Here is a 25,604-nt window from a genome sequence, read left to right as displayed (position 1 = left end):
CTAGATCGTTGCGCCGCGCTTTGCCAGCGCTGACCCTGCAAACAGTTAGCTGAGGCAGATGCACAGATGAACGCGTACTCACAGATAGCGAACCGGCTCTCCGTCCGAGTCTACCCATCCAACGTACATGAATATCTCTGTGTGCGTGACTTTCGCCCACTCGTCCAACGACTTCCGCGCCGTATAGCGCAGACGGGCACGAGATCTGTATCAGTTCAATGAGATGGCTGGGTAATCCATAACGCGCTGAGGAACACGCACTCTTCAATGACATCCTCTCGAGAGACTTCATCGTCACTGTCCTCGACGGATGCCGCAGCCTTCGCTTTGGCAGCCTGACGCGCACGTTTGGCATCTGCCTTTGACTCGGCAGATCGTCGCTGGTATTCCGCGTACTTCTCCGGCTCCTCTGCTATCATGCGCTCTATAGCCACATTGTAGGCTTCGTTGAATGCTGTGGCCTCGGCGCTCCTGTTGCCCCCTGCCTTGCGGACCTCACTCGTCGCATCGCTCCCAATCGACCGGTGGTCATGCATGAAAAGATCTCGAACGCTGGCCCCGCGCTCCGATGTGTCCTTGGAGGCGGAAGGAGCCGGTAAGTCAAGGAGCCTGGGCGCTGCAGCCAGTAGGTCGCGGAAGTACCGTCTATTGTTGCGCATCCAAACGATGACTTTCTGCACACATCGAGTTAGTCGGACTTGCGATGCAAGACGGTAGGAGTATCTACCGATTTGCGAACTTGCACGCGCTCATCCCGCTGCTCAACGGTTTCCCATTCCCATTTTTTGTCCTTCTTAAGTTGGCGGAAGAGCGTGTTATCCACGGCCGACTCAAACTCTTCCGCGGCGCGTATAGCCATCTTGTTGTAGTTATCGTCGGGCCGGGGATTCTTCAGCGTTTCGTAGAAGATTTTCGCGAGCACGGATAGCTCGTCGATGCCGCGCTTCGGGTCCACGATGCAGTACGCACAGCCGGGCGGTCTTTCGCTCGGCATAGTGGGACGCGGAGGTGAGAGAACGCAGGAGGAGGCTTTGGCTCACGAGCGGCGCGCAGCCACGCCTTTAAGGGCGGCGTGAGCCACAACTGGGCCAACTGGGCCACACTGAATGAGGTGAGCGGTCAGCGTTAAGCGAGAGAGGAGTGAACACAAAGCCACTTAGCTTGTGGCTCCATCAAAGCGTTCTTCGCCACTCATGTACCTGAGGCTCATTAAGCGATAAGTACGCATGCGCCACATGTAAGCCAAGTAACAGTCGAGCAGAGTACGTGTTGCGATTGTTCAAGCTATGTAGGTACAATAGGGGTAAACGATGAACTACGCCACTCGATGAACAAGGTGCACCGGGGGACAGGGCAGACGATGGAATTTGGTGATAAACGTGTCGACATAGAAGCGGAGAGCGCACGATTCTACAGTATTGAAAGTTACTACGTCGTCACACTTTCGGATGTCCTCGGTGTTGACGCGCAGTGCTTCTGGGCATGCCGGCCATGCTCTCAGGACATTCAGAAACGCCCACAAATTATCCCGGCGGCGCTCCCATCCCTTTTCGCCCGCGGGCGTCCAGGAGAACGTACGCGAGGAGATGTCGAGGGCCGAAAAGGCGGTCTGCAAATCAGACGTACGCCATACCTCCGTGACGAGCTGCTCGCGCTCCCATTTCCGGAAAGCATCGGTGTTGTGATCGACTACGAGAGCATCGAGGGCCCGAAGTTCGCAGCGCCAGTTCGTTTCGTACAATTCCCAAAGGACCATGGCATGCACATGTTTGTCGACAGTGGCCACTTGCAAGGTAACCTCCGTTCCACGATATGGGTAGACCTCCGTGTCCTGGTATGATGAGAGTCCACCGCACTTCCCAAATAGTCCCCGAACAGCATCACGGCGCTGCTGGTGTATTGTTGGTTCCTTGCTCACTACCTCGCCGGGCTCCCTGCTCGAAGAAACATCGTCTACGCCTTCCTCTAGGCGGTAATCGCCATACACGGCATGTCGCCACTCCGAGATACGTAGAGGAGCACCATTGATCGAAGCGTCCACTAGGCGGAGCTTGCAGAAGTGACGGATGCGCGCGAAGTTGTGGATGTAGCGCGCCTGATTGGTTTTGGCGTTGGCGATGAGAAAGGGCGGGGGGAAGTAGTAGAGCGATGCAGTGGGAGGAGGATGTGGCTGAGGAGACGCTTTAGCCAGAGCGGCATGCCAATTCGGCGCGACCGCGACGAGATCGTCCGGAGGCGATTCGTACGTCGTGGCCGGATGTGTCTCATGGGACTTGGCCCCGGCACGGTGACCGCGCGAGCGATTGCCCCTTTTCTTGGAGTTGCGAGTATGTTGCGTTGTCTGTTTAGGGGCAGGCACCAGTGAGGTGGATGCGTCAGTGCCCTTGAACCGCTTTGTCTCGTTCTCGGCACCCTCGGGTCGAACGACTGGCTGCAATCGCGGCAACGCCGATGAGCAAAGCGAATTGCATACGAAGACCACCGATGGGTGGGTCCATCGCCCTGGGTCCTGATGGGTCCCGTCGGGATCATACCACGCCTTCGGAATGCGCGGATATGCAGCTTGCTTGCTGAGCTCCGACGACCATAGTCGGGGCGTGACGACCCTATGAATGGTGATATCGGGAGACCAGGGCTGAATGTACCAGTAAGGGAGGCCGATTCGATAGCAAAGCTGGGCGGTCGCTGCGTTGCGGACGAACGCTCCTAGGACGTCGAGGACGGAGTGATCGTATGACCGGGTACTAGCGATGCGAGGCACAACCACGCTGTAGTACACCGTCAATCCTGAGAGTTCCAGGATGAGCCGGTTCGCCATCTGCCCGGCGACGAGGGCATGCTGCTCAGTCGTAGGCACTAACCTGAGGCGATCAATAGCGTTCCTCAGGAGTAAGCTGAGCATTCTCCCGAGTCGCCGATCGACACCGGAGGTAGCACCGGGCGCGAAGTTATCATTTTTGCGCGCTGTCCGTTCGGCTTCATCATATTTGACCAGTACGCGACACGCCGTTTCATACAGTTCCTTGAGTAACGACTGCCTGAGGAATCCAAACCCACTAACGCCAGACGTCATTGATTGCTCCCAAGCCATGAAACCGAAGCCTTCGTAGACCTGCAACCCAGGGGAATAACTCGACATACGCAGCGGGATGCACGCGTGGTGGATGCACCGCTCGCTGAATAGCTGAGGCCAGCGCGTATACTCCTGCGGTCCCCACAGGCCATCCTCATAGGTTACGATTTCTTGGCCGTATATGCGAGGGAATTCAGGAACCCAGTGCCGGGTAACCGTCGTAATGATGTTACGATCGTCCTCAGCATCCGCCGCGCACATGCCGTCAAAGGGTGTCAATATACTACGACATTCTGGTATAAACATGAGATGCAGATTCTCAGACACAATGGAGGTACCCGGTGACATACCTGATGCCGGGGTGGGCGAAAGTACAAATGAGGTTCGTTGAACAGGAAGGTTGAGGTTTGCGTCGGCCATCGGCTGGCAGAGGTGACGATGTCAATAGGCTTAGGTGACGTGACTGTGTATTGATCTCTTACCAATTAACACGGATAGGTCTTTCAGCCTCACGAGCCTATTGATGATCACCAGCCGCTGCTGAATGGGAAAGGCATCATACCGCCGATCGCATAAGCAGTTAACATTCCGCGCGAGACACGAAAAACAGAGTATACACACGTTAAGGGACAGCAATAGGAGCTCCACGGAATGGGTGAAAGGTCTTGTCCACCGAGATTGAGTGGAATGCGAGGACGGTCGAGAACTTGAGGGTCGAACACCGCACCAGGAAGGTGTAGGGCAGCAGGTAAACCGCGCCCAACCAAGTTCGCGCAGGATGATCGAAATCGTCCTGTTACGCAGAACCTGTCCTGATAGGTGTGTGGGAAGGAGAGAGGAGAGAAGCCAAGAGGTGAGAGAAGAGAAGCGCTATGAAAGCTTGGGAAGACTGGCGACGAGGTCGTTCAACCTTGAACGTTGAATCCTCGACGCGAGTGCGGAGTCCGGCGTGTGAATCGGTCAGGCGTGCACACGCCACCGCACCTTCTGTACCATACCGTGCGCCGACAGCGAGCCAACCACCGCCCTTATCAAACTCGCATCCACTCCCTACCGCGCCCTCGCAATCTTCATCCCTCAACTTTACTTCTCATATCTGTCTCTAGGCTGGTAACTCGGATGTCCGCTTTGGTTTCGACCATGCGTTGATATCCGAGGGGGGGAGCTCCTGTTCGCAACGAGCAGTTGAGCGAACCTTACTGGCGACATGGAGATGCGACTCGCAATCTCGGAAGACTTCAAACTGCAACGACCAAGCGACCTCAATGGGCGAGTCTGAGACCGCTTCTTGTAACTACCTGGGGTGAGTCTTGCTGTCCCTCGTATTGCTCAGATGCCTGACGGCGACCTCAGACAGCGCGCATCTTCAGAAACAACCATTGCTCCGTGTGATGCGCAAACAGAGTAAGTAGTCACTCAATACAATCCCAGCCTCACTTCGGATCTGAACTATAGTATTGTTAGTTCGGACGACTCAGCCTACTCAAGAGCAGAGTTCTGCGTCCGAATGGGATTATCCTCCACCGAACTGAAGTACGTCAAGAATGTTCTCTACCCCATCCCCTACTCACCCAGTGAATGCTTGGCACATGTCGAGGCGTCCGAGAGGCGCGATTGGTCGACACGTGAAGGAGAAGCACGAAGACATCTCAAGGTACATACCGGTTCGTACACATAGGCCCCACGCGGTCCTGGCCCCGCTCGTCATGATACGCTGACACACGATTCTTAGGCCACCCTCCTCTCTGCCAAGTCCGTTTGTAGGGCCTCGTGTCACCGCCTGGCGACGTCGCAGCGGCGATGAGATGCATCGCCACGACGCGCTTTGCCCTCCTACATCAGTGGCTACGGATGTATTGTGTAACCGACGAACAATGAATTGTACTTCGTAGCCGATGAATGAAGCTTTGTCCGTGGCCAAAGTGGCTACACCGCCACCCCTTGTCCTTTGACTTCTGCAACCCAAGTCTTGCCGTGCACCGTGAACGTCCCTCATCGCCCCACTTTACCCTAAACCCGTCCCTCATCGCCCCAACTCTCTTCTTACCGAGTAGTCGTCCCCTTCTCTGCTACGCGCGATGGGAAAGGGCAAACGAAAGAAAACCAATGACGATGTCTGGGTTGACCCCGGGGTTGAACGCATTCCGAACGGACCGCCCACCATTCTCATGGACGAACATGGGAAGGAGACCATCCATTATTGGTCCCCGCATCGACGTAGGGAAAAGCGACCGACGAAGTCGATGGATGCCGGCAGCGCCACTCTCCCGTCACTGTACGAGTCTATGGGGAATGAACCTCCCCGGCCCATGGAAGGAGAAGCAGGGTTAGATGGTTTCCTTCCCGAGGTTGTCGCGAATGTTGGAGTACAACCAGCTCAAAAGGCAAACCCAGTGAGTAAACGTTGACGATGTTCTTCCACCTTACTCATTACCTCCTAGCTACCTCATTCCATCACGGCCACCTTCGTCGAGCGGTGGGCGCAGAAGCTCCTCGACATCTTCCGAAGCCGAGAGACGGACCCGGACATAGGCACACCGTGCTATAAGTGCGGATCCAATGACGCACCCTTCCGTTGCACCGACTGTTTCAACGCACCTCTCCTGTGCCGAACGTGCATAGTCGATTGCCACGTCTGGAGCCCTCTGCATCGCGTCCAACGATATAATGGCACTTTCTTCGAACGGGTCCAACTCAAAGATATCGGGCTCATCTGGTTCCTCGGCCACCACGGTCGCCCATGTCCAGCCTCATTGGGTGGTCGACCGAGTCCGCTGACCGTACTGCACACAACGGGTGTACAGTCCGTACTCATCAAGTATTGCGACTGCAGCAAGCCGGGGCATGATCCTGTTGATCGTCCTCTACAACTGTGGGGCGCTGGATTGTGGCCAGCATCCTTCTCTAGGCCACAGACCGCCTTCACTGTCCATGTGCTTGGGTTCTTCAGCCATCTCACCTTCCAGGCGAAGACAACTGCCCACGACTTCTACGGCACTTTGCGCCGCATAACGTCTAATGCCTTTTTCGAGGACGTGAAGGTATGTGACAGTCAGATCAGGACTTGAAATGATCTAACAGTACATCCAGGATCGTTACCGAGAGTTCATGACCGCGCACCGACAGTTCAACTACGTGCATACTCTCAAGCGGTTCGCATTCGATGTCAAGAAGAAGCTCGAGGCTGGCTGTCTTGCATTGCGCTGCCCGGCATGCCCGCACCCTGACGTCAACATGGATCCGAACTGGAGGGAACGCCCCGAGAAAGATCGTTACAAGGACGCGCTTCACTATGCGAAAGATGGCAACTTCCACCTTAGCCAGCACGACAAGAAGATGGATCACGCAGACGTGCCACTGATGGACGGCGCGGCGTACTATGTCCATAGCGATGCATACCGCGATTATCTGGAGAAGATGAACGTGTACGAGGGCGCCCAAGAAGAGACGACCACCTGCAGCAACTTCAACGCGCTTTCCGACAGTTACAAGGGCAAGATCAAGACAGGACAGGTCGGGCTGTCATGCACTCGGCACGGGTTCGTCTTACCCTGCGGCACAGTCGACTTACACATTGGTGAACGATACGCGAATGTGGACTACGCGACTCTGTCAGGCCTACAGTGGTTCCATTCGCTTCACCTCTTGATCAGTTCCTACGACGTCAATTGCAAGTACGGTATTCACTGGTGGACGCGCCTTGAGAAGATCGCGTCCCTCGTGCCGTCAGTCCCCGGGGTGACCCTTGCCAAGGAGATTTGGCCGGCCATCCGACGTTGTGTACCCAAGTGGCATCTTGCCTCGCATAAAGGGCTGTGCCAGTGGCTCTTCTCCTTCTATTATACACCAGGCGTAGGTAACACGGATGGTGAATCCGTTGAGCGGCGTTGGGCGGTCTTGAATGCCATAGGTCGTTCGGTGCGCGAAATGGGTCCCGGCCACCGGCAGGACGTCATTGACGCGCACAATTCTGATTTCAATGCCCAGAAGATGTTCAAGATTGGTGCGTCAGATTGGCGAGATTCGTATGCTCCAAACTGACATGATCATAGCACGGCACTTGCAGGCGAAACTCAAGGATGCGCAGACGAACTCTGCGAAGCATAGGCTTCAACTGGATGATCTAGAGGCGACACATCGACTCAATAAGAGTCCGCTGGACGAGTGGAAGAAAGAAGAGGCTGTCTACATTGCTCATATTGTTAATGGCGACTTCGACAGCCAGAAGATGAAGAATCCATACCAACCGGCAGCAGACGAAGGTTAGCACATGCGGGCTTGACAGAGACGTCCACTGACAGATGTGTAGTACCGACTGCGCAAGATGTTCTTGCCGAACTCAAAAAGAAGGATGCTGTCCAGCGTGAGAAGAGGTTGAAGTTGACGGGATCCAAGCGGAAAGCAAGTGCGTTGGACGACACGGCTGCTGGCCCACCGAGGCGTCGTGGGTTAGGGGACCTGTTCGTGGCAGCGTTTGACTTGGAGAGACAACAGTGGGTGTCTGCCGTGCGTACGGAACTCGCTCATCAATGACGGTTTCGATTCACAGAGAAGCTCTAAAGGAGAAGGTGCGCGAACATAAAAAGGAGCCCTCCTCGGAGTTGTACAATCGAATAGAGAAGGAGCGCGATGCCCTCGAGGGCAAGTTGAAGGATTGGTCGATATGGCAAGAGCGCGAGATGGGCGCGATCCTCACTACGATGGAGGATGAGCTCGATGAAAGCGTCTGGCCGTCCAGCACGGCGATCAATCCCGAGGAGGCTGCGATGCTCGTGCCGTCTAGCTACCCCCCTGTGGTCCGCGAACATCCTTCATTCGAACGTTTCGTATCCGTCGAGAGGCGGCTACGCGAGGCACACGCGCACGACATACTACGCAAAGTGCGTCAGAAGTTGCATTACGAAGCCTTCTACAGATCTCAGAACGCCGGAGCCTTCGGTCAACAAGCTCGCACCAGGTACACCAAGCTTAAAGCGACGGAGAGGACAAAAATCGAGGTGCTACGGAAGGAGTACGAGTATGTCCGTGTCAAGGCGGCCAGCTTAGCCCCCCTGGGAGAGCCGTGCGAGTTAAAAGCATTGTCAGATAAGGACTGTATGCCCCCGGTCATCGCTGAGGAAAAGACGGGCAGAAGGAAGGAGACAGTGTCGTGGATCTGGCGTGACAAGACGTTCCATGGCCCGGCGCTCGAGAAGTGGGCCCTCGAAGGTGAGCTCTTTGGTGGACTGTTTAACAATGGACTCTGAAGGAAGTTTCCAGCGGCCAGGGTGGAGTGGTGTCGCGCGAGTGCACGCGTAGCGAGATGGGGTGAGGAGGTCGAGATTGTCCAGGAGGAAATGCGCCGCGTACAGAGGTTCTTCAAACACTGGATGGAGGTATGGGACGTGCGTGCCAAGGTGCCGTGCGCCACCTTGGCGCAGCGAGGAGCGGCGGCGTACGCAGCAAAGTAAGCCACGCCATCGTTGCTTTGTTCTCGATGATTGACATCGGAATGTTTGTTCCAGGCAGGCAGCGATGTATTCGCGGCTGTTGCTCAATGCCCGGGCGCTATTCCCAGTCGCGGAGCATATACAACTGCCTACACCGCTACTGTCCCCGCTCTCAGTGAGTGTAGCGGATGCGGTGGACAACGACGGCGAGAGGAATGTCGTGGTACCCGCCACAGACCACTTAGACGTTGACGAGGATGTGACGATGCACGATTTATAACTACAATACACAATTGATGTCCTGCTCCAGCCCAGCCGCCGACGAGTCTCGCGCGCACGACCTTCTGCTCAGCAACAGCTCAGCTGTTTATTTCTCTCGCGACCCTGTCGACAAGCGCACGGAGATCACCTACCTTGACGCACTCCGCGATTCGTTCTGGCGCGCGCGCCTACCGAACGTCATGAATCTCATCGCGAGACACTTGCAGTCGAGTACGGCGCGCGTCACACCCGCAGATACTACCACTCTCGTATGTCCACCGCGGTCTCCCAGCCTGTAGCTGACGGCCACAGCGTCCCGGCGACTCCTCTGACAACTGTCATTCCCGGACTCACTCGCTCTTCGCCCAGTCTTAGTCTTTCTCCCGCGCAACCATCCTTGCTGCAATCCATCATGGCCACTCGACTCACTGCCTCGCCTGTCGTCGTCTGGTACTCCCCGCAAGCCACACGCTTCGCTGAGGACTCGGGTGGACATCAACCATCGCTCAAACTGCGTCCCTGCCTGGTCACCAAGGTCTGCGCCGACTGGATCCGCGTAGCACCGCTACTGTCCGCGCGACCGTACAGCCAGGTATACCGTATATCGACTGATATTTCGTGCCCACCGTCTAACGGCTGCACCGTGAAGATGGAACAGAAGTCCTGGAGCGTCGTGAACTTCGGCGAACACGGCCCCACTCCCCCTGTCCACCCTCTGCCCGGTGCGACCATCTTCGACCTGCCTCTGCGCGAAGGAACGCGTAGCTTCTGGCCGACGGCGTGTTTCGTTTGGACGCGCGATGGAGGAATGTGGATCAACATGGCCGAACTGGGATTCCGCGGAGCTCGCGTACTGGACGACGATTTTGAGTTCAACGACGACATGGTCGCGGAACTGCGGGAGAAGCACGAAAGCACAGGTAAGTCCCTAGTCTACAGCATAGGGACCAAGCTAATTGTTCTCAAGTGGTAGGGCACTAGGGCTCGGTACGATGACGCAGGGACGGACTCAAATTACCATACGCGTGTGCAGTTTGTATGTGATCAAGCATGGCCTGACTGTGATGTATCCCCCACCCTCCCACTCATGTAACGCTCTTGATCAGCGAGCGCGCTCCCTCGGCTTCATACATTGTCACCCCCTCGAGTCGTCTGGCGCGCGCGTAGCAACATCGCTCTACAAGATACGCTGGGCCGCCGCCACGGTTTCTCGGTGGTTCTATTCTGCGCGTTCTGCCTTGCGCAGCTCGGGTCGTCAATCATCGCTGTGTAAGCCAACTGGGGCTTCACTGACATCCACGGAATGTCCGGTGGCTCGGTTAGCATCTCCTGGATTTGGCTAGGTGTTGGTCATTACAATGCTTAACTGGAACTGCACTCATGCTCTCTGTAGGACATCGTCTGATACATTCCTCTCGCCTGGAACAAGTTCGCGACACAGGCGACAGTCATCAAGTCTCTCCGCACGCATCACGAGGCTGAGCTCGCGAAGTCTGGTGAGAATGGTATCACACTGTGACCAGCTCGGTACGCCAGCCTGCCAGATTGGTGCGAATGGACCGGTACTGACTTTCTATTCTGCAGTGTACTCGACCAAGCGTATGCGTAGCAGGCGCGCACATTCGTCGGCACTTGAGTAACGCTGCAGCAGCTGCCAGGGCGCCATCGGCGACGCGAACACGCCCATGGCCACACCCTCTGGTGCCGTAGGCAGGTGGTGGCGACCTGAGGCGTGTTCAGCTGCCAGGGACACGATGCTCTCGAAGGCTCTAAAGGTGCGTCGGCCGATGACGATTTGCGTGCTGTCCCCTCGTCCTCATTTGACTTTGACAACTCTCCTTCCCGCGCGAAGTCGAGATCATCACGTCAACACTGCAATCCGCGTCCACCGTCCACACATTCACCTATACCCTCCCCGCACCCGCAACTTTCCTCGCACCGTCCGTGTCAACGAACCTCCTGCGCTCGTCTGTAATGACCACCGATCCGCGCGCGTCTCCATGCTCTCCTTCCCCTATCCCTACGGCGACGACTGTCCATCATCATGTCACCGTGTCGCACCAGCGCGAATGACATCTACGCGCAGTACACGAGACAGTCGCGTCCTGTTCGATCTCGCGAGAGCGAATAAGCGCTCGACGTGCCCTGACTAGAGAGAGACTAGAGATGGTAGACTACGAGATATAGACTACATGTACTTGACTGGAAACGGCAGACTATGTGTAGCAGAATTAACAAATTTGACTGTTTGAACCTGACTAGATTAAGCCCGACTAAAAGTGCGGACTAAGATATGTGGACTAAAATGGTGTTTATTATTTCTGACTACTACAGCACAGTACATACGCGTAACACGCGCGGGCGTATCAGTCAGCTCAACAGTCAGAAATAAATTAGTTGGCCTTGACTATTTAGTCAGCAAAAAATAATTGCACTACCTGAGATCATTGGGTACAAACCTGTCTCATCGAGCACCTTGGCGGAGACACAGATTCCACAAGAGGCTGAACGCATCCGCGCCCTTCAGATTGAGCTCCTGAAGACCAAACATAACCTGACCATTACGTACGATGGTGGCGCAAATCGGCGCCGAGAGTCATACTATACAATACACGTCACAACTCCTGCGGAGGCAGTTGTACGGCCGGATGGAGATGACGGTCGGCGTCCGTTCCTCATTGAAGCCGCTGCTGGTCTCGGCTTCTCGCATACCGGGGAATGGATTGCGCAGCAGATGCTACAGGTATGTCAACGTCCTGACGTGGATGCAGAGTATATTTGGAACTCACTCAATTATCCGAATTGTGACAGGTCATCAGACAGATCGGGGAGGGACGCTTTGCAGCTGTGTCCTCTGATAGCACAGGGAACACAAGGACATGTCGACGCTTCCTATGTGCAACAATACGGACGATTCTCGACCTGAGAGACCCGGTACACCACTCAAACTTGCCCATCAAGAATATCTGTGCTCTCACCTTCTTCGACGAGGTCATCTCAAATCTACGTCGCACGCTCACGTTCTTCGCGCATTCGGATGAGGCGGTGAACGTCCTGTTTGAGGCGAGGGTGGAACTCGATATTGGACGCGGCTTGGAGAGCATCGGTACAACGCGGTTTGCCACAATCACAATCTCGGCTGTTGCAATGCGCCGTTGTCTTCCCGCGCTGAGGGAGATCTGCACGACAAAGCGTGTACATGTCGAGGTGAGTACTATGACACAAATCAATTGTTAGACACATACCAACCGTCACAACAGGAGACGAACCACTTGTTCATGCGGAATTCGCCTGCAAGCCTCACATTCGAGACACAGCTCAACCAGCTAATAGCTGTCACATTACCGTTTGCAAAAGCTATCACCTGTCTCGAGTCTACCCACTCGACCATAGCTGATGTGTTCCTGTTCTGGTGCGCAATTGGTGCGTCGCTAAAACGAGTTCTCTCCGATATGTCATCCGGAATCCCTGGCGGCGTCAAAAGTGAGATCCGTGCGATCTTCAACACGCGATGGCACGAGCTATTCGAAGAGGAACCTAACAAGGATGTGTACCTTGCTGCAGTGTATCTGGATCCAGGTACGTTCTCGAAGCGACGCGGGCCCGCTATCATTTCCGGCAGTGCCAGGGCCTACTAGAAGCATTGAAGTTGTACTCACACAATGGCTATCACAGATTGGCGCGACTCGGCGATCTTCAAGCACCCAAACCCGCTTGCAGCAGAGCGCAAGCGCAAGCGATCTACGGCCGAGGCCTCAGGAGCGCAATCAAGCCTACCGGGTGGTGCCTGTGAACCGATCGTCACTCACCCGGACATCGCAAAGCGTGTCGGTGCACGTCTTATGGTGATTCTGAAAGGCGAGGTCGAGAGCGGCAGCCACCCGCTGCTCCGTACTGACGATCGCAAGGCACAGGGGGTGATCATAGATCGCTTCTTGATGCAATTCCGCGCGTACGCACGGAACGATTATCCCTTCAACAGCCTTGCGCGGGAGCCTGGACAATCAGTCCTCGAATGGTGGACGACCCTGAAGAAAATTCACGCCAGTGACGTTCTCGCGGTGAGCTGGCAGATACATGCCTTCACGAGCCGGAATCTAACATATTGTTGCTTATGTCTTGAATAGGCTATTGCGATCAAGATGTACGCGGTTGTCCCGAACTCGATGGCCGATGAACGGACAGCCTCCACCTTCACATGGTTGAACAGCGTGTCGAGGAACCGGCAAAATCTCAATTCAATGGTGTCCCAGACACAAATCCGACAGTATTACAGAGCGCGCGCGAAGGTGAGTATCATTGTTGTATTGTCTACTTATAACTAAGCTATGTACTGCCTTGGTTACCTTAAGGCACGTCCACATTCCGACCCCAAGCCGTCCGTCAGATTCTTTGAGATCGACAGCCGACTCCGTGACGATACCTCGGCTTCAAAAAAACCTGCAAAAGGCAAGTTTAAGGCTACGAATACCAACTTACCGCATCTTTGTCAGTTTAAGTGCATCTACTTTCATTCATTAATGAATTAAACCCTGGATCTGATTTACACACTTTTGTACCCCTGTTAATCTAATCCTAATTCAATGCAGTCTTAATCCATTGCTCAGCTCATATGCCTAATCCTGGTGTATTACAGAGGTCTTTTGATGCATTCTTAATGCACTACTGATCCACTTATAATGCACTGACTTAAGACATGCTTGATCTCAGTGTATCACAGGGGTACCTTGATACACTATTGATCCACTAAAGATGCATTGTCCAAGTCAGTGTATTACATGTTTAAGGCATACATGTATGCAGTTCTAAGCTGCTGGATTAGTTTTAGATCAAGGCAAAAAAAGGGGACATTGGGGGTTTGAACCACAGACATCAGAAAGCATTACATAATCACATCATCAAGTCGGACCACAGGAACACTAACCACTACACCACAGGTCTGTTAGAAATGTTGTAACACAATGTTATATGTCACATTACTGGGATGCTGGACTTAGACATATTTTGGATGCTGGCACAGGGTGCCCTGCATTAGTGGTGGATCAATAGGTGTGTTAGCAGTGAATTGACACAGTGTGGTAACAGTGAATTAGCAGTGACTTGACACAGTGTGTTGACAGTGGATTAGCAGTGAATTGACAAAGTGTATTAGTGCTAGCCCAACATGTGAATCAGTGATGAATCAACATAGTGCATTAATGTTAGCCAGACAGGTGACTCAATAGTGACTCAACTGACAATGGATGCTAGATGTCAAATTTGTTAGGTCAAAGGTTAAAGTCACTTTTGAGTCACATGTTGGGCTAGCACTAATACACTTTGTCAATTCACTGCTAATCCACTGTCAACACACTGTGTCAAGTCACTGCTAATTCACTGTTACCACACTGTGTCAATTCACTGCTAACACACCTATTGATCCACCACTAATGCAGGGCACCCTGTGCCAGCATCCAAAATATGTCTAAGTCCAGCATCCCAGTAATGTGACATATAACATTGTGTTACAACATTTCTAACAGACCTGTGGTGTAGTGGTTAGTGTTCCTGTGGTCCGACTTGATGATGTGATTATGTAATGCTTTCTGATGTCTGTGGTTCAAACCCCCAATGTCCCCTTTTTTTGCCTTGATCTAAAACTAATCCAGCAGCTTAGAACTGCATACATGTATGCCTTAAACATGTAATACACTGACTTGGACAATGCATCTTTAGTGGATCAATAGTGTATCAAGGTACCCCTGTGATACACTGAGATCAAGCATGTCTTAAGTCAGTGCATTATAAGTGGATCAGTAGTGCATTAAGAATGCATCAAAAGACCTCTGTAATACACCAGGATTAGGCATATGAGCTGAGCAATGGATTAAGACTGCATTGAATTAGGATTAGATTAACAGGGGTACAAAAGTGTGTAAATCAGATCCAGGGTTTAATTCATTAATGAATGAAAGTAGATGCACTTAAACTGACATCACTGTGGGCTGGCGATCCCGGAGGACTGGTCGGAGGGAGTGTGAGGGACGAAGGCCAAGGGATCGATCGTGCCATCAGGACGAAACGGAGCGTACGAAGATGGGGGGGCGACCAGAGGGAATGGAATGTGCGCGTTCGGAGGCACAGCTCGGAAGAAGGCGCGAGCAGGGGGACAAGCCAAAGGAGAAGGGGGCCTATCGTCTGGCGGCTGGCGACCAGAGAGAAGGGGCGTAAAGGGGAGATAAGGGAAAGGAGGTCGGAGGGGGACAGCGAGAGGGATTCGCGAGGAACCCCAGATGATGAAACGCCCAGTGTCATGTACCTCGGGGTACACCCGGAAGTCCGCGATGAGACGTCGTATCTCGAGTTGTACCAGCTCGGGGGCGAGGTGTTGGCACCTCCCGACGTTGAAGGCGTTGCGACGGGTGCGGGCGATCACTTCCTCGTACTGGGGAGGGAGCGGCGTCGGAGGGTACCCGAACTGCATCGCGATGACGAGGTTCGCGACGAAGGCGTTCTAGGCGAAGGGGGCAGAGTTAAGGCGCGGAACGAACCGCGGAGGGGGGGGAAAGGCCGGGACGTACCAGGTGGAACACGGCGGTCCGAGCCCAAGCCATCCAACGCGCGAGCACCGCGAGCTCAGGGAGCCAAAGAGAAGGGACGCCGCCAGGGGGAATCACGATGAAAACTTCGTTGGCGACGTCCTCGCTGAAGGACCCGTGGAGCCGTGATAACACCTGCGAGACGTCCAGAGCGGTCTGAACGTCTAGCTCGCGCTCGAAGTTGAACGTGGCCTGGGACATGGCGAGGGGTCGGAGGAGGAAGGAGCAGGCGCAAAGGGGGATCGAGTGCAGCGAGTGGAAAGAGACCGGAGGGGGCGAGGGCACGAAGATCGCTCAGGCGCCGGCTGTGAGTAGCAGCGGGAGGCGACGGAAAGAAGCTCGACTGGGAAGGTGGCCATCCGGACCGATCAGCCATCGGGATGCCGCGCAATAGCCCCGGAAGGAACGACTGACCGGGGACGGTCAGTATTTTTAGGTCGGGGTAGGGGCCTAGGCCCAGATCGGAGCAATCAGGCAAGGGCGTCACGACGAGGCCGTCGCATGGCAAGCAACACGGGCACGACACACGCGGAAAGAGAGAATGGCAATGCGTTAACTCGAATATTCTAATACAGAACGAGGGGCATACGCGTCGGATTGTACAAGCAACACACCGGTACCGGACACTTACGGCGAGCTCGCCTCCCAGGAGCGTACCTGACCTACCAAACCAGCGACCTCCTCTTCATCGTCGTCCAGCTCGTCGCGCTCGTCCTCGCTCTCGACTTCGTGCTCGTCGCTCACAGACGGGGTCGCGGAGGGTGACATGGGCGGGCGAGAACGGCGCGCCGACCGGGAACGATCAGCCAACTGCGCGGCGTGAGTCGCACCGGAGGCAAGCGCGGCGGAGCGCATGGCCACGTTCGGAGGGACGGAGGGTGCGGGAGTACTACGCGGGCTGTCGAAGAACAGCGGTGTCGATTTCCGCGGCAACACCGACGACGAAGGACCGGCCCCGCTTGAAGACGACGGGTTCGCCGCCCTAGAAGACGACGGGAAAGCCCCGAGTAAGTCGGCGGGTGCGTTTGCGACCGGCGGGTCGGGAAGGAACTGGAGGGAACCGGCTACCGAGTGCCTGGTCTGCAAGGGGTGGGGGCCGATATATCGAAGCCCGAGCCGCGCTGTAGCTAAAAGGAGAAGGAAGTCGTCAGAAGGAAAAGACGGGACGAGTACCGGAAGGGAAAGACTTACGGACACCTCGGAGCGAACAGCCCACCTTGGCTTTCACGCACCCAGCGCATGAGTGCTGCGAGTGGCCATCCACGCGACACACTCCCGGAGGCCTCTGCGCAGCGCACCTGCTGCAAGCCTGGCTAGGGGCGTATACGAACAAGCCGTAGCGAGTTCGAGACGCGGCCGTCTGACCGGAGGGGGCCGGGGGCACTGGATCGGAGGAACCTGCAGCCGGACCGGAGGAGGCAGCAGGACCGGAGGGACGTGACGAGGAGGCAGCAACCGCGGCGGAGGGACCCGGGGTCGAAGCGCTAGGGGCAACGGCAGGGGGTGGCTGAGAGACCCCGTACAACCGCAGCCCGGGAGCTTGGATGATGGGCGCGGGGCGAGAGCTGGCGGGGGGTGCACGAGAAGCCGCCGCTGGGGCCCGAGGGACAGAGTCGACGAGGCCCGTAGTGGGGACGATAGGACCTGGGGCGGATGGCGCGGGCAAGGATCGCGAAGGGGCGAGGCGCGGAGCAGCCGACGGAGGGCCAGTAGGCGACGGCTGGGGGGCGACCACCGAACCAGCGGAGGGAACGGGCGGGACGGGGTCGAGGAGGCCGGTGTCACGAACGAAATGGTCGGGGCTGGACGGTGTACGCACCGAAGGACCGGGAGAGGATTGTGCGGGCGGAGGAGGAAGCTGTGAGGCGTGCCGAGGGGAGAAGCTGCCGTCCAGCCGGAACGGCCCAGGAGGAAAGAAAGGGGGGACGAAGACTCCTTCCGGGGGCTGAGCTGCGGGGCTCAGGGCGGCGGAGGGAAGGGACATGGTGGCCAGGTTCGGGGTCGCCGCCTCTCCGCGCAGAGTAGCCCGCCGGTACTCCTCCAATGGTCGGGGCACGAAACGACGAGGTGGTGCATTTCGGTCAAACACGACGGGATAAAAGGGGAAAGGAGGGAAGGGAGGGAGGAGAGGGACGGCGAGAGGGAACGACAACTGGTTCGACCCCCAGACAACGTACCGGCCATTAGGATGAATCTGTGCCGGGCGGCGAAGGTCGGCCTCCAGGTTGGCAAGGAGGGGTCGGAGGGCGGCGGGGACACGATCATTTCCGGAGAGGTGGTACATCGACATCGAAAGCCGGACAAGAACGGGCTGGATGTCGAACTCGGCCGGGGGATGGTGGAACTGCACCGCTAGATGGTGGTTCGCGATATAGCCATACTGAACGGAGGGAAGGAGGTCAATGGGGGGGAGGCTAGCCACGGGAAGGGACGTACGAAGTCTATCACGAGGGCGCGGGCCCACGACGCCCAGCGATACACCGTGTTGGTATCGGGAAACTGGGGCGGGCGGATTTGTATCTCCTCGGCCGTATACACCTCGAACGCGGAGACGAGGCGGACGAGGACGGCGGAGAGGTCCGCGGCAGCAGCGGCGTCGAGGTACGGAGGGGCGGACATGGGTGGGTGACGGGACGGAGGGGAGAGAGGCACAGCAATGAGAAGATAAGGGAGGACGGAGGGAGGCCAAGGCACGAGGATCGAACAGACGCTGACCAGGGGCGGCCGAGGAGCGGTGGCTACAGGCAGCGGGAAGGAACATCGCGTTAGCGCCGGCCAGGAATAGCAACGGAAGGGGCGGGACGGATGCGAGAATCAAGGGACGTTCATGCCAGGAGAAGAGCGGGAAGGGGACTGACCGGGGACGGTCAGTATCCGAGGTCTGGGCAGGTGTGGGCGGTGCCCACGGGCTGAGGCCGGAACCGCCGGAAGATGGAGAGTCAGAGAGGCCGGGAACGTTAGCTGGGGAGACAAGCATCGGGCCGCGGCAATAGGCCACGACGGGACATCTTACGAAGTCATTCGAGCGCGTCACAAGTCAGATCTATTTAACTCCGCAAGCCGTTACATGCCAGGACGTACGGGTACCGGGGCGAACAAACCGGACGGAGGAAGATGCTACTCGTAAGGGTTCAGTCACGGATTAATTCCAACGGGGGAGGGATGTCTCGCGCGTCACATATGTCCTCTAGACGGCCCGAGATGGAGACTACTTCGCGCATCACAGACAGCTGGTCGATCCGGGCCTCAGCCAGGCCGCGGTGGAGGTGGCCGAGTTCGAGGCGGAGGACCTCTAAGGAACGGTCCGTTGCGGCGAGGACGCGGTCCCAGTTGTCGGTCGAACCGCGGAGGGAGGAGAGGCGGAGGGGAGGATCGTTATACGACGGAGGAGGAGGAGGTCGGGCTTCTTCCGCGGTGGCTTGCTCCCTCTGAAGCTGGTCCGGGGACCAGGGGATGGTCGCGTATAGGAGCGGCGCCTCGTTCTGCTCAGAGCGGAGGTTGAGGAACACGCGGTCCAGGTGCTCGATAAGCTCGCAGACCTCGGGGATACCGGACGGAAGGGGGACGCGGGCGTCGCCGTGAGCGGTCGCTAGGGCATACGACTCGAAGAGCATTCGCTGGGGCAATGCAGACGGGTCAGGAGGGATGAGGAGAGCGACGGGGCGGACGAACCACGAGCCAGCGGGCACCATGAGCCCACGCAAGCCAGGCAGTGGCGTGCTCCACGTCGAACCGGGGCTCGAACGTCCCTTCGTACCGGAGAACATCGACAAGACGGAGGTAGCGAGCGGAGTGCGACGAGGTGGTGGGGTTCGGGGGCTGCGCCATCGGTATAGGAACGAAGGCGTGAGTGGGGAGAGAAGGGAGGGAGGGGGCAGACCCGGAGGGAAGGAGGGCGGGGCACGTGAGCTCGGCTGAAGGAGGATAAGTAGCGAGGCGGAGGGAGCGGGGGAGGACACGTAGGACCCACTCTCGGACGCGGACTAGGACTCGGACTCGGAGGCTCTCGACTCGGGCAGACGGCTCGGAAGGAACTCTCTATATTTCGCTCTCGTATAGACTTGTCTTCTCGACGATACACTCGTCGCATACACCTAATATCACTACCCTTCCTTGACTAAAAGTCTACCCTTCCTCCTTACCCTGTACGGAGGGAGCCGAACTCAACAGCACACACCGCACTAAGAAATACCGTTGCTGCGACCTTGTAGACGAACTAGCTGACAAATGGAATGCGATGAGCGATGCCGAGAAGACACAGGCTACGAAGGAGTACACGACGGGCTTGCAGGAGGCACGGGACACTGAGCGGTTTGCCCAGCGCAACACTAAGCTCGGTGCCCATCACGACGCCCAAGACAAGATTGCTACGGCGAAGGTATTGGTTCGTGAATGAATGCTTCTATTTATATAGGTTACTGAGGTCTGCACAGCTCTCCGAGGCGGCCGACAGAACGGGTGTCCAGAGCCTCGTCATCAACGTCCGAGGATCGCCGGAGGACTGGACAAAGCCACATGTCTTCTTCACGCATGAGGGCATCTCCCTCTTCTTCGACATCTTCATGCGATGTCCCCTCACACTGCTCGTCACGCGGCTTGAAGCTTACTTGGTTTGTGGGGCAGCCGGTAAGTTTCACAGACAGCTATATGGCCACAGCTTACTCACGGCGTGTACAGATGTTGTCCAGAATCACAAGCAGCGACTCCTCCATGCGAAGAAGGAGCTAGCAAGATTAGTACTCGAGAAGCTCAATGCCACTCTGAAGAAGAAGAAGAACCCCGTGCTACAGATGAACTACGTCAATATCGACGATGCTATCACACGAAAGCATCACGTCCTCATCCGCGGATACCCGTCGGGCGTGTCGTTCTGCGCGCCAAGCAAGCTCGGGAGCATGCTCGAAGTCGAGCTTGTCACGGCTGCATGGTCTTCGGGTACGACACATTGGCACCGCTTGGAGGGCGAGGAATGGGTGAAGTGGCTGAAGGACCATCCGGAGTTGGATGAAGCTGGGGCCGAGGTTGATGATGACGACGACGACGGAGAGCCTGACGTGCCCTTGGCTGTAGCCTTGGCGGCGCGCGTGGATAGCGGTGTGTCCTCCTCCCAGAGTCCTGTCTCCCCCACAACACCCTCCGTCCCCGCTGTCGCTGCCACGATTCCCGATGTCACACCCGTGGCCCTCGACAATGCCCAGGCAGCCACGAACGTCGCATCAGCCTCCCTCGTCGCGCCGGTCTCTGCCAACATCACACCGGCCTCTGCCAACGTTGCGCCGGCCTCTGCCAACGTTGCGCCGGCCTCTGTCGACATCGTGCCGGCCTCCATCAACATCGCCGGGGCCTCTGGTTACATCACGCCGGCCTCTGGTAAGATCGAACCGGCCGCTGTTGTGCCGCCTCATGGTGCCAATCGCTCGGGTTCTACCCCCGCCGACATACCCTCCTCCTCTGCCTCCCTCGTCAATAGTGCCGCCGCCGCCGCCGCCATCGGCCCCTTGTCTCTCCCCCCTACTACCTCTACCCCTGCCGACGTCCCCTCCGGTACTGCTGCTCCGACAACTGCCAATCCCCGTCCTGCTGATGTCGTGAACACCACGACTCCGGGCCCTGTCGATGTCACCGTCGCCTCCCGAACCGCTGACACCGTTTCGGGTGAGCACCCTACTATCCTCATCGACTCAAGCGTGGCGAACGTTCCTGTCGCGGCACCCGCTGGCAAGCCCAAGAGACGTCGAGCAGCTGCCGCCACGAAGGCAACCAAACGCCAGAAGACGGACGGCGGCAACTTCATCATGTGTGGCCCTGACGGTAAGCGTGTGGGACAAGCTTCGAAGCCTCGTGGTCGTGGGGGTTAGTAGGCAATGATGTACTTACAGTATACTATGGACTTCAATCATGTTACTATGCTCCAATGAATATGTCTTGTTAACACATGAGCCAATTGACCCCCGAGAGATGTGACACTTCGCGGGCGGGTGGCGGGCGGTCGCGGGCGGCGGGCGGCGGGTGGCAGCAGGCGGCGGGATCATGATGTCATCACATGAAGTACGAGGTGCCGCGACTGCAGCTGCTATGTAGTCTACAGTCAAGTACAGTACATGAATGGCTGCAATACATTACAAAAAAACCGGACGGAAGGCTTGAGTTTTGAGGGAGGCAGCGCCGACGTCGCGCGCGACGGCGCCGACGCATGTTCGGGTGACGTGCGCCACCCAGAGATAGCCGCCGGCGGGGCGCGTGGTATCTAGCGCGTGGCGACGGCAACGGTGGCTGAGGTGGCTGAGGTGGCTGAGGTGGCTGAGGCAGCTGAGGCGCGCCGGTGGCTGAAAGGACTCCGTTTACGGTGAGGGAGTAGGTCGACTAGAATGTTACCGGAAAGAGGAAGGGGGCGGGGGACCTATGGTGTCACCCGGGGTACAATGGGAGCGGTGCTTCCGGGCATATTAGGTCAGACTACCCTATCGGGCAACAGATGCTAATAAGGTCGATCATGTGGGAGATCGAGGTGCTGTGACTCTGGGGAACGCCATGGTTTGCTTCTGCTAGCATCCGCACAAACATGAGAGTTTCAGCCTCAGATTGTTGACGGCCTTGAGCATCGGTACGACGATCAATATTCGCAGGTGGCTCGTCACCATAGGCATTGTCCTTGTTCCTCTTAGGATTTTGTCCAGCACCTTGACGGCGTGGACGTTCGTACTGAGGTTGCGGAGGAGGTACAGGATCAGGTTGCGGTTGTGGAATGTCTCCCACTGGCTCTGGATGGTCTTCAGGTTCAGGTTCATGTTCCGGGATAGGAACGGGAATAGGTAAATCCTCAGAATCAGAATCCTCCGAGTTCGCATCCTCAGGAGGTTCATCAAACGGCTTATCCAGGGATTTCGGATTATTGCCTAAATCTTTACGTGCAGGAAATGTCTCTTCATCGAAGGTCACATCACGAGACACAACGATACTTCGAGTGGCCGGGTTCCAGAAACGATACCCTTTGGAACCTAACTCATAGCCAACAAAGATCATCTCGACAGCCTTCTTGTCGAGCTTCCCAGCTCTTTGTTCCTTCTGCACATGCACATATGCCTTGCACCCAAATACCCTAAAATACGAAATGTCCGGGACTGTGCTATCCCAGAGAGTAATGGGGCATTGCCAGTTAAGGCGTCGCATTGGTTGCCGATTATAAATGTGAACCGCAGCGTCAACAGCCAATTGCCAGAAACCATGGCTTAGTCCAGCATGATGAAGCATAGACATAGCCTTCTCGACAATGGTCCGATTCCAGCGCTCAGCTCTCCCATTCTGTTGAGGAGAGTATGGCATCGTCTTCTGATGTTCAATGCCAAATTTGCGCAAATGTTCGGTAAATTCTGCAGAGGTATATTCTCCCCCTCGATCCGAGCGTACAGCTTTGATTTTCTCGTCAGTTTGGTTCTCAGCCCATGCCTTGAAATCATCGAACGCTTGGGTCGAATCATTCTTATGTTTGAGAAAATAGGCGCGGCCAAGACCGGAGTAGTCGTCGAGAAAGCTGATGAAGTAGTGCCATCCACCAATAGCGGTGGTACGCATAGGACCATCTTCGTCGGTATGAACAATTTCAAGAGGTTTTGAAGCTCTCTTGTCCGACGCGGGAAATGGCACATTCATGAGCGGACCATACCCATTCCTAACGGTACACCCGGGCTGCATATTCCCCATTGTCAACGGAAACCCGACGCCGGCCGGAGAAATGTGTCCGGAGGTTGCAAACCCACCGGCCGGCACCTGAGGTGCCCATTGTTAGCAGACTGGCCGGTCTTGTTTTGAACGGACCGGCCGGCAATAGGGCAAATCAACAAGTGTTACTGAACAATGGTCCGGAATTTAATCTATGGTTGTAAATGGACCGGCCGGAGAGTGGCAACCACATTTATAACACTCCAGCAGGATTTCATCCCTGTGTTTGGAAATAGTCCGGCCGGAATGCATCCCTATGGTTTCAAATGGTCCGGCCGAAGGTCATATACCTTTGTTTATGATGTACCGGCCGAAGGTAATATATCTAAATTAATAACACACCGGCCAGAGGTGATATACCTACATTGAGAAAGAACCGGCCGGTCATAATGTACCCACGCACAAAACAAACCGGCCGGCCATGACATAGTTTCACTACACATTGACCGGCCAGGCATAGCATGCCTATATCAGAAATGAACCGGCCGGTCATATGGAGCCTGAATGACAATTGCTCCCACCATCCTGGAAACATATTCATTGATGCACTGAGTTTTCTGGACCATAAATGCACTGGACCCAGGTTTTTTGGGCTTTGAATACATTTTTAGCATCCCCATAGATGCTCCCAATTTTCCAGGCACATGCAAACCATTCCAGAGCTTTAGAATCATCAAAATTGAGTTTTCTGGGCTGAAAATAGACCAAAACCAGCCTTTCTGGGCTGGAAATGCATCAGAACACATTTATTGAGCCTCCCAATCCACATTTACAACAGCTCTGAGCCTTATACACCAAGTCCGAGTATTTTACACAATTGCCGAGATTCCACAAAGTCCCGGCGCCGAGGATGCACCAAGTCCCGGCGCCGGGGGTGCACCAAGTTGCGGCGCCGCAAGTGCTCCAAGTTGCGGCGCCGCAGGTGCACCAAGCCTCGGCGCCGCACCGTCTCGTTAAGCGCCGAGAAACATCGCTCGGCGCCGAGACTTGGTGCACCTGCGGCGCCGCAACTTGGTGCACCTGCGGCGCCGCAACTTGGTACTACCTCGGCGCCGAGTTGTGCTAAACCTGAGGAATAATGGTGTTTCTAACAATGATCACAAAAAGATTACTGATGTTTGTTACACCAATGACCTTTTGTAGCTCATCTTATAGGGAATGTTAGGTTCATTAGGAAATCTCCTAATGACACTACAAAGGTTTATATGTGGTTACTTATAAAAAGTGATGTTTGTGTCTCATTGTGTAGGGAATGGTCTGTTGATAAGTAAATCTTCTATTGACACTTCAAGGATTTCCAATGGTCAGGCCGGTACAGCTGCTTTTCTTGTCTGGCTGGTAAGTAAACTTACTGATGACACTACAGTATATTGTATTCAATTTGTACATTTGTAGCTCATCTTATAGGAAATGTTAGGTTCATTAGTAAATCTTCTAATGTCATTACAAGGGTTTGTATGTGGTTACTTATAAAAAGTGAGGTTTATATTTCATTGTGTAGGGAATAGTCTATTGATAAGTAAATCTTCTATTGACACTTCAAGGATTTTCAATGCTTAGGCCAGTACAGCAGCTTTTCTTGTTCAGCCAGTAAGTAAGCTTATTGATAGCACTACACATATTTGTATCTCATCTTGTGGGGAACATTAGGTTGATAAGCAACTATTATGATGAGACTACAAGGATGTGTACATCTCATGCTGTTGTTATTGTACAGTAGACAGAACACTACATTACAAATGTGTAGTACTATGACAACTTCTGGCTGATCTAGCGCCCACACTAAAGTTGGTAGCACTTACAGCTTGGAAGATTAAGCTATGAGATTTGGCATATGTGCTGCTGGCTGTATGAACATACATTATAGCCACTAACCTAATGTGGGCAAAGAATACTGCCATGGTGAGGAGAGTAAGAAGGGAGCAGGGACATGCACAATTAGTGATATGTCTCTGAAGTGATAAGTTGTTGCCTTTATGTACAACTTTTGTGCCAACATGTGTCCAGATGAACAAGTACATTCATCAAGTCATGTATGGATGGGTTGCTGATACATGTTTCATTTATCCTCATACATTCTGCTATGATCATGATGGCCACACCCTACATATATATCTGTATGTAGAAACCAATCCCATATGAATATGAGACATTCTATAGAATTAACACATGTGGTCCTAGGTACATTGCTCTGCTACAGCCTACATTTGGAACTCACTGACTTTTCTGTAAATGCTAGACAGTTCAACCTTGATGCAGGGTTGTAACTATGATGTATTCTTTTGTGATAATCAACCTCTTGTTCCTACAGTGTTCCTTTGTCTTAATTTCATTATGTACTAATTAAATACAACACACTGTAGTGTCATTAGTGAGTTTACTTACCAGCCAGAACAGGAAAAGCAGCTGTACCGGCCTAACCGTTGAGAATCCTTGAAGTGTCAATAGAAGATTTACTTATCAACAGACCATTCCCTACACAATGAGACACAAACATCACTTTTTATAAGTAACCACATACAAACCTTTGTAGTGTCATTAGGA

At 55.0% G+C, this 25,604-nt stretch overlaps 7 protein-coding genes across 7 annotated transcripts; 3 read left to right on the top strand and 4 right to left on the bottom strand.

The window, feature by feature from the left end:
* Positions 1–78: 78 nt before the first annotated feature.
* C8Q71DRAFT_863185 (uncharacterized protein) lies at positions 79–994 on the bottom strand (the record flags this gene model as incomplete). The annotated part of the gene is made up of 3 exons (XM_047928134.1): positions 79–205; positions 262–674; positions 728–994. 3 exons carry the CDS (start codon positions 992–994, stop codon positions 79–81), a joined length of 807 nt encoding a protein of 268 aa, XP_047773066.1.
* A 321-nt stretch (positions 995–1,315) lies between these two features.
* Positions 1,316–3,334, bottom strand: C8Q71DRAFT_863184 (uncharacterized protein; the record flags this gene model as incomplete). The annotated part of the gene is made up of 1 exon (XM_047928133.1): positions 1,316–3,334. The coding sequence occupies one exon, from the start codon at positions 3,332–3,334 to the stop codon at positions 1,316–1,318; it is 2,019 nt and encodes a 672-aa protein (XP_047773065.1).
* Positions 3,335–5,151: 1,817 nt separating this feature from the next.
* On the top strand, positions 5,152–8,782 carry C8Q71DRAFT_863183 (uncharacterized protein; the record flags this gene model as incomplete). Its single annotated transcript, XM_047928132.1, has 9 exons — positions 5,152–5,466; positions 5,515–5,621; positions 5,907–6,114; positions 6,164–7,076; positions 7,126–7,335; positions 7,383–7,566; positions 7,623–8,281; positions 8,333–8,519; positions 8,578–8,782. The coding sequence occupies 9 exons, from the start codon at positions 5,152–5,154 to the stop codon at positions 8,780–8,782; spliced, it is 2,988 nt and encodes a 995-aa protein (XP_047773064.1).
* A 2,433-nt stretch (positions 8,783–11,215) lies between these two features.
* C8Q71DRAFT_888418 (ribonuclease H-like domain-containing protein) lies at positions 11,216–13,244 on the top strand (the record flags this gene model as incomplete). The annotated part of the gene is made up of 5 exons (XM_047928611.1): positions 11,216–11,506; positions 11,575–11,970; positions 12,024–12,342; positions 12,439–12,824; positions 12,891–13,244. Coding segments are annotated over 5 exons (1,590 nt in total), but the record flags the coding sequence as incomplete, so codon positions are not given.
* Positions 13,245–14,737: 1,493 nt separating this feature from the next.
* On the bottom strand, positions 14,738–17,960 carry C8Q71DRAFT_851676 (uncharacterized protein; the record flags this gene model as incomplete). Its single annotated transcript, XM_047926769.1, has 7 exons — positions 14,738–14,947; positions 15,062–15,256; positions 15,324–15,533; positions 16,008–16,468; positions 16,574–16,587; positions 16,640–17,721; positions 17,778–17,960. The coding sequence occupies 7 exons, from the start codon at positions 17,958–17,960 to the stop codon at positions 14,738–14,740; spliced, it is 2,355 nt and encodes a 784-aa protein (XP_047773062.1).
* A 410-nt stretch (positions 17,961–18,370) lies between these two features.
* On the bottom strand, positions 18,371–19,169 carry C8Q71DRAFT_911823 (uncharacterized protein; the record flags this gene model as incomplete). Its single annotated transcript, XM_047929149.1, has 2 exons — positions 18,371–18,958; positions 19,014–19,169. 2 exons carry the CDS (start codon positions 19,167–19,169, stop codon positions 18,473–18,475), a joined length of 642 nt encoding a protein of 213 aa, XP_047773061.1. The 3' UTR covers positions 18,371–18,472.
* Positions 19,170–19,473: 304 nt separating this feature from the next.
* C8Q71DRAFT_888412 (uncharacterized protein) lies at positions 19,474–21,199 on the top strand (the record flags this gene model as incomplete). The annotated part of the gene is made up of 3 exons (XM_047928610.1): positions 19,474–19,725; positions 19,775–19,967; positions 20,019–21,199. Coding segments are annotated over 3 exons (1,626 nt in total), but the record flags the coding sequence as incomplete, so codon positions are not given.
* Positions 21,200–25,604: the final 4,405 nt, after the last annotated feature.

This window comes from Rhodofomes roseus (assembly GCF_022264815.1).
Source record: "Rhodofomes roseus strain CIRM-BRFM 1785 chromosome Unknown C8Q71scaffold_37, whole genome shotgun sequence".
In the NCBI taxonomy this organism is placed as follows: Eukaryota; Fungi; Basidiomycota; class Agaricomycetes; order Polyporales; family Fomitopsidaceae; genus Rhodofomes; species Rhodofomes roseus.
The sequence above is the reverse complement of the archived record's forward strand: the minus strand, read 5'-3'. Positions and strand labels throughout refer to the sequence as shown.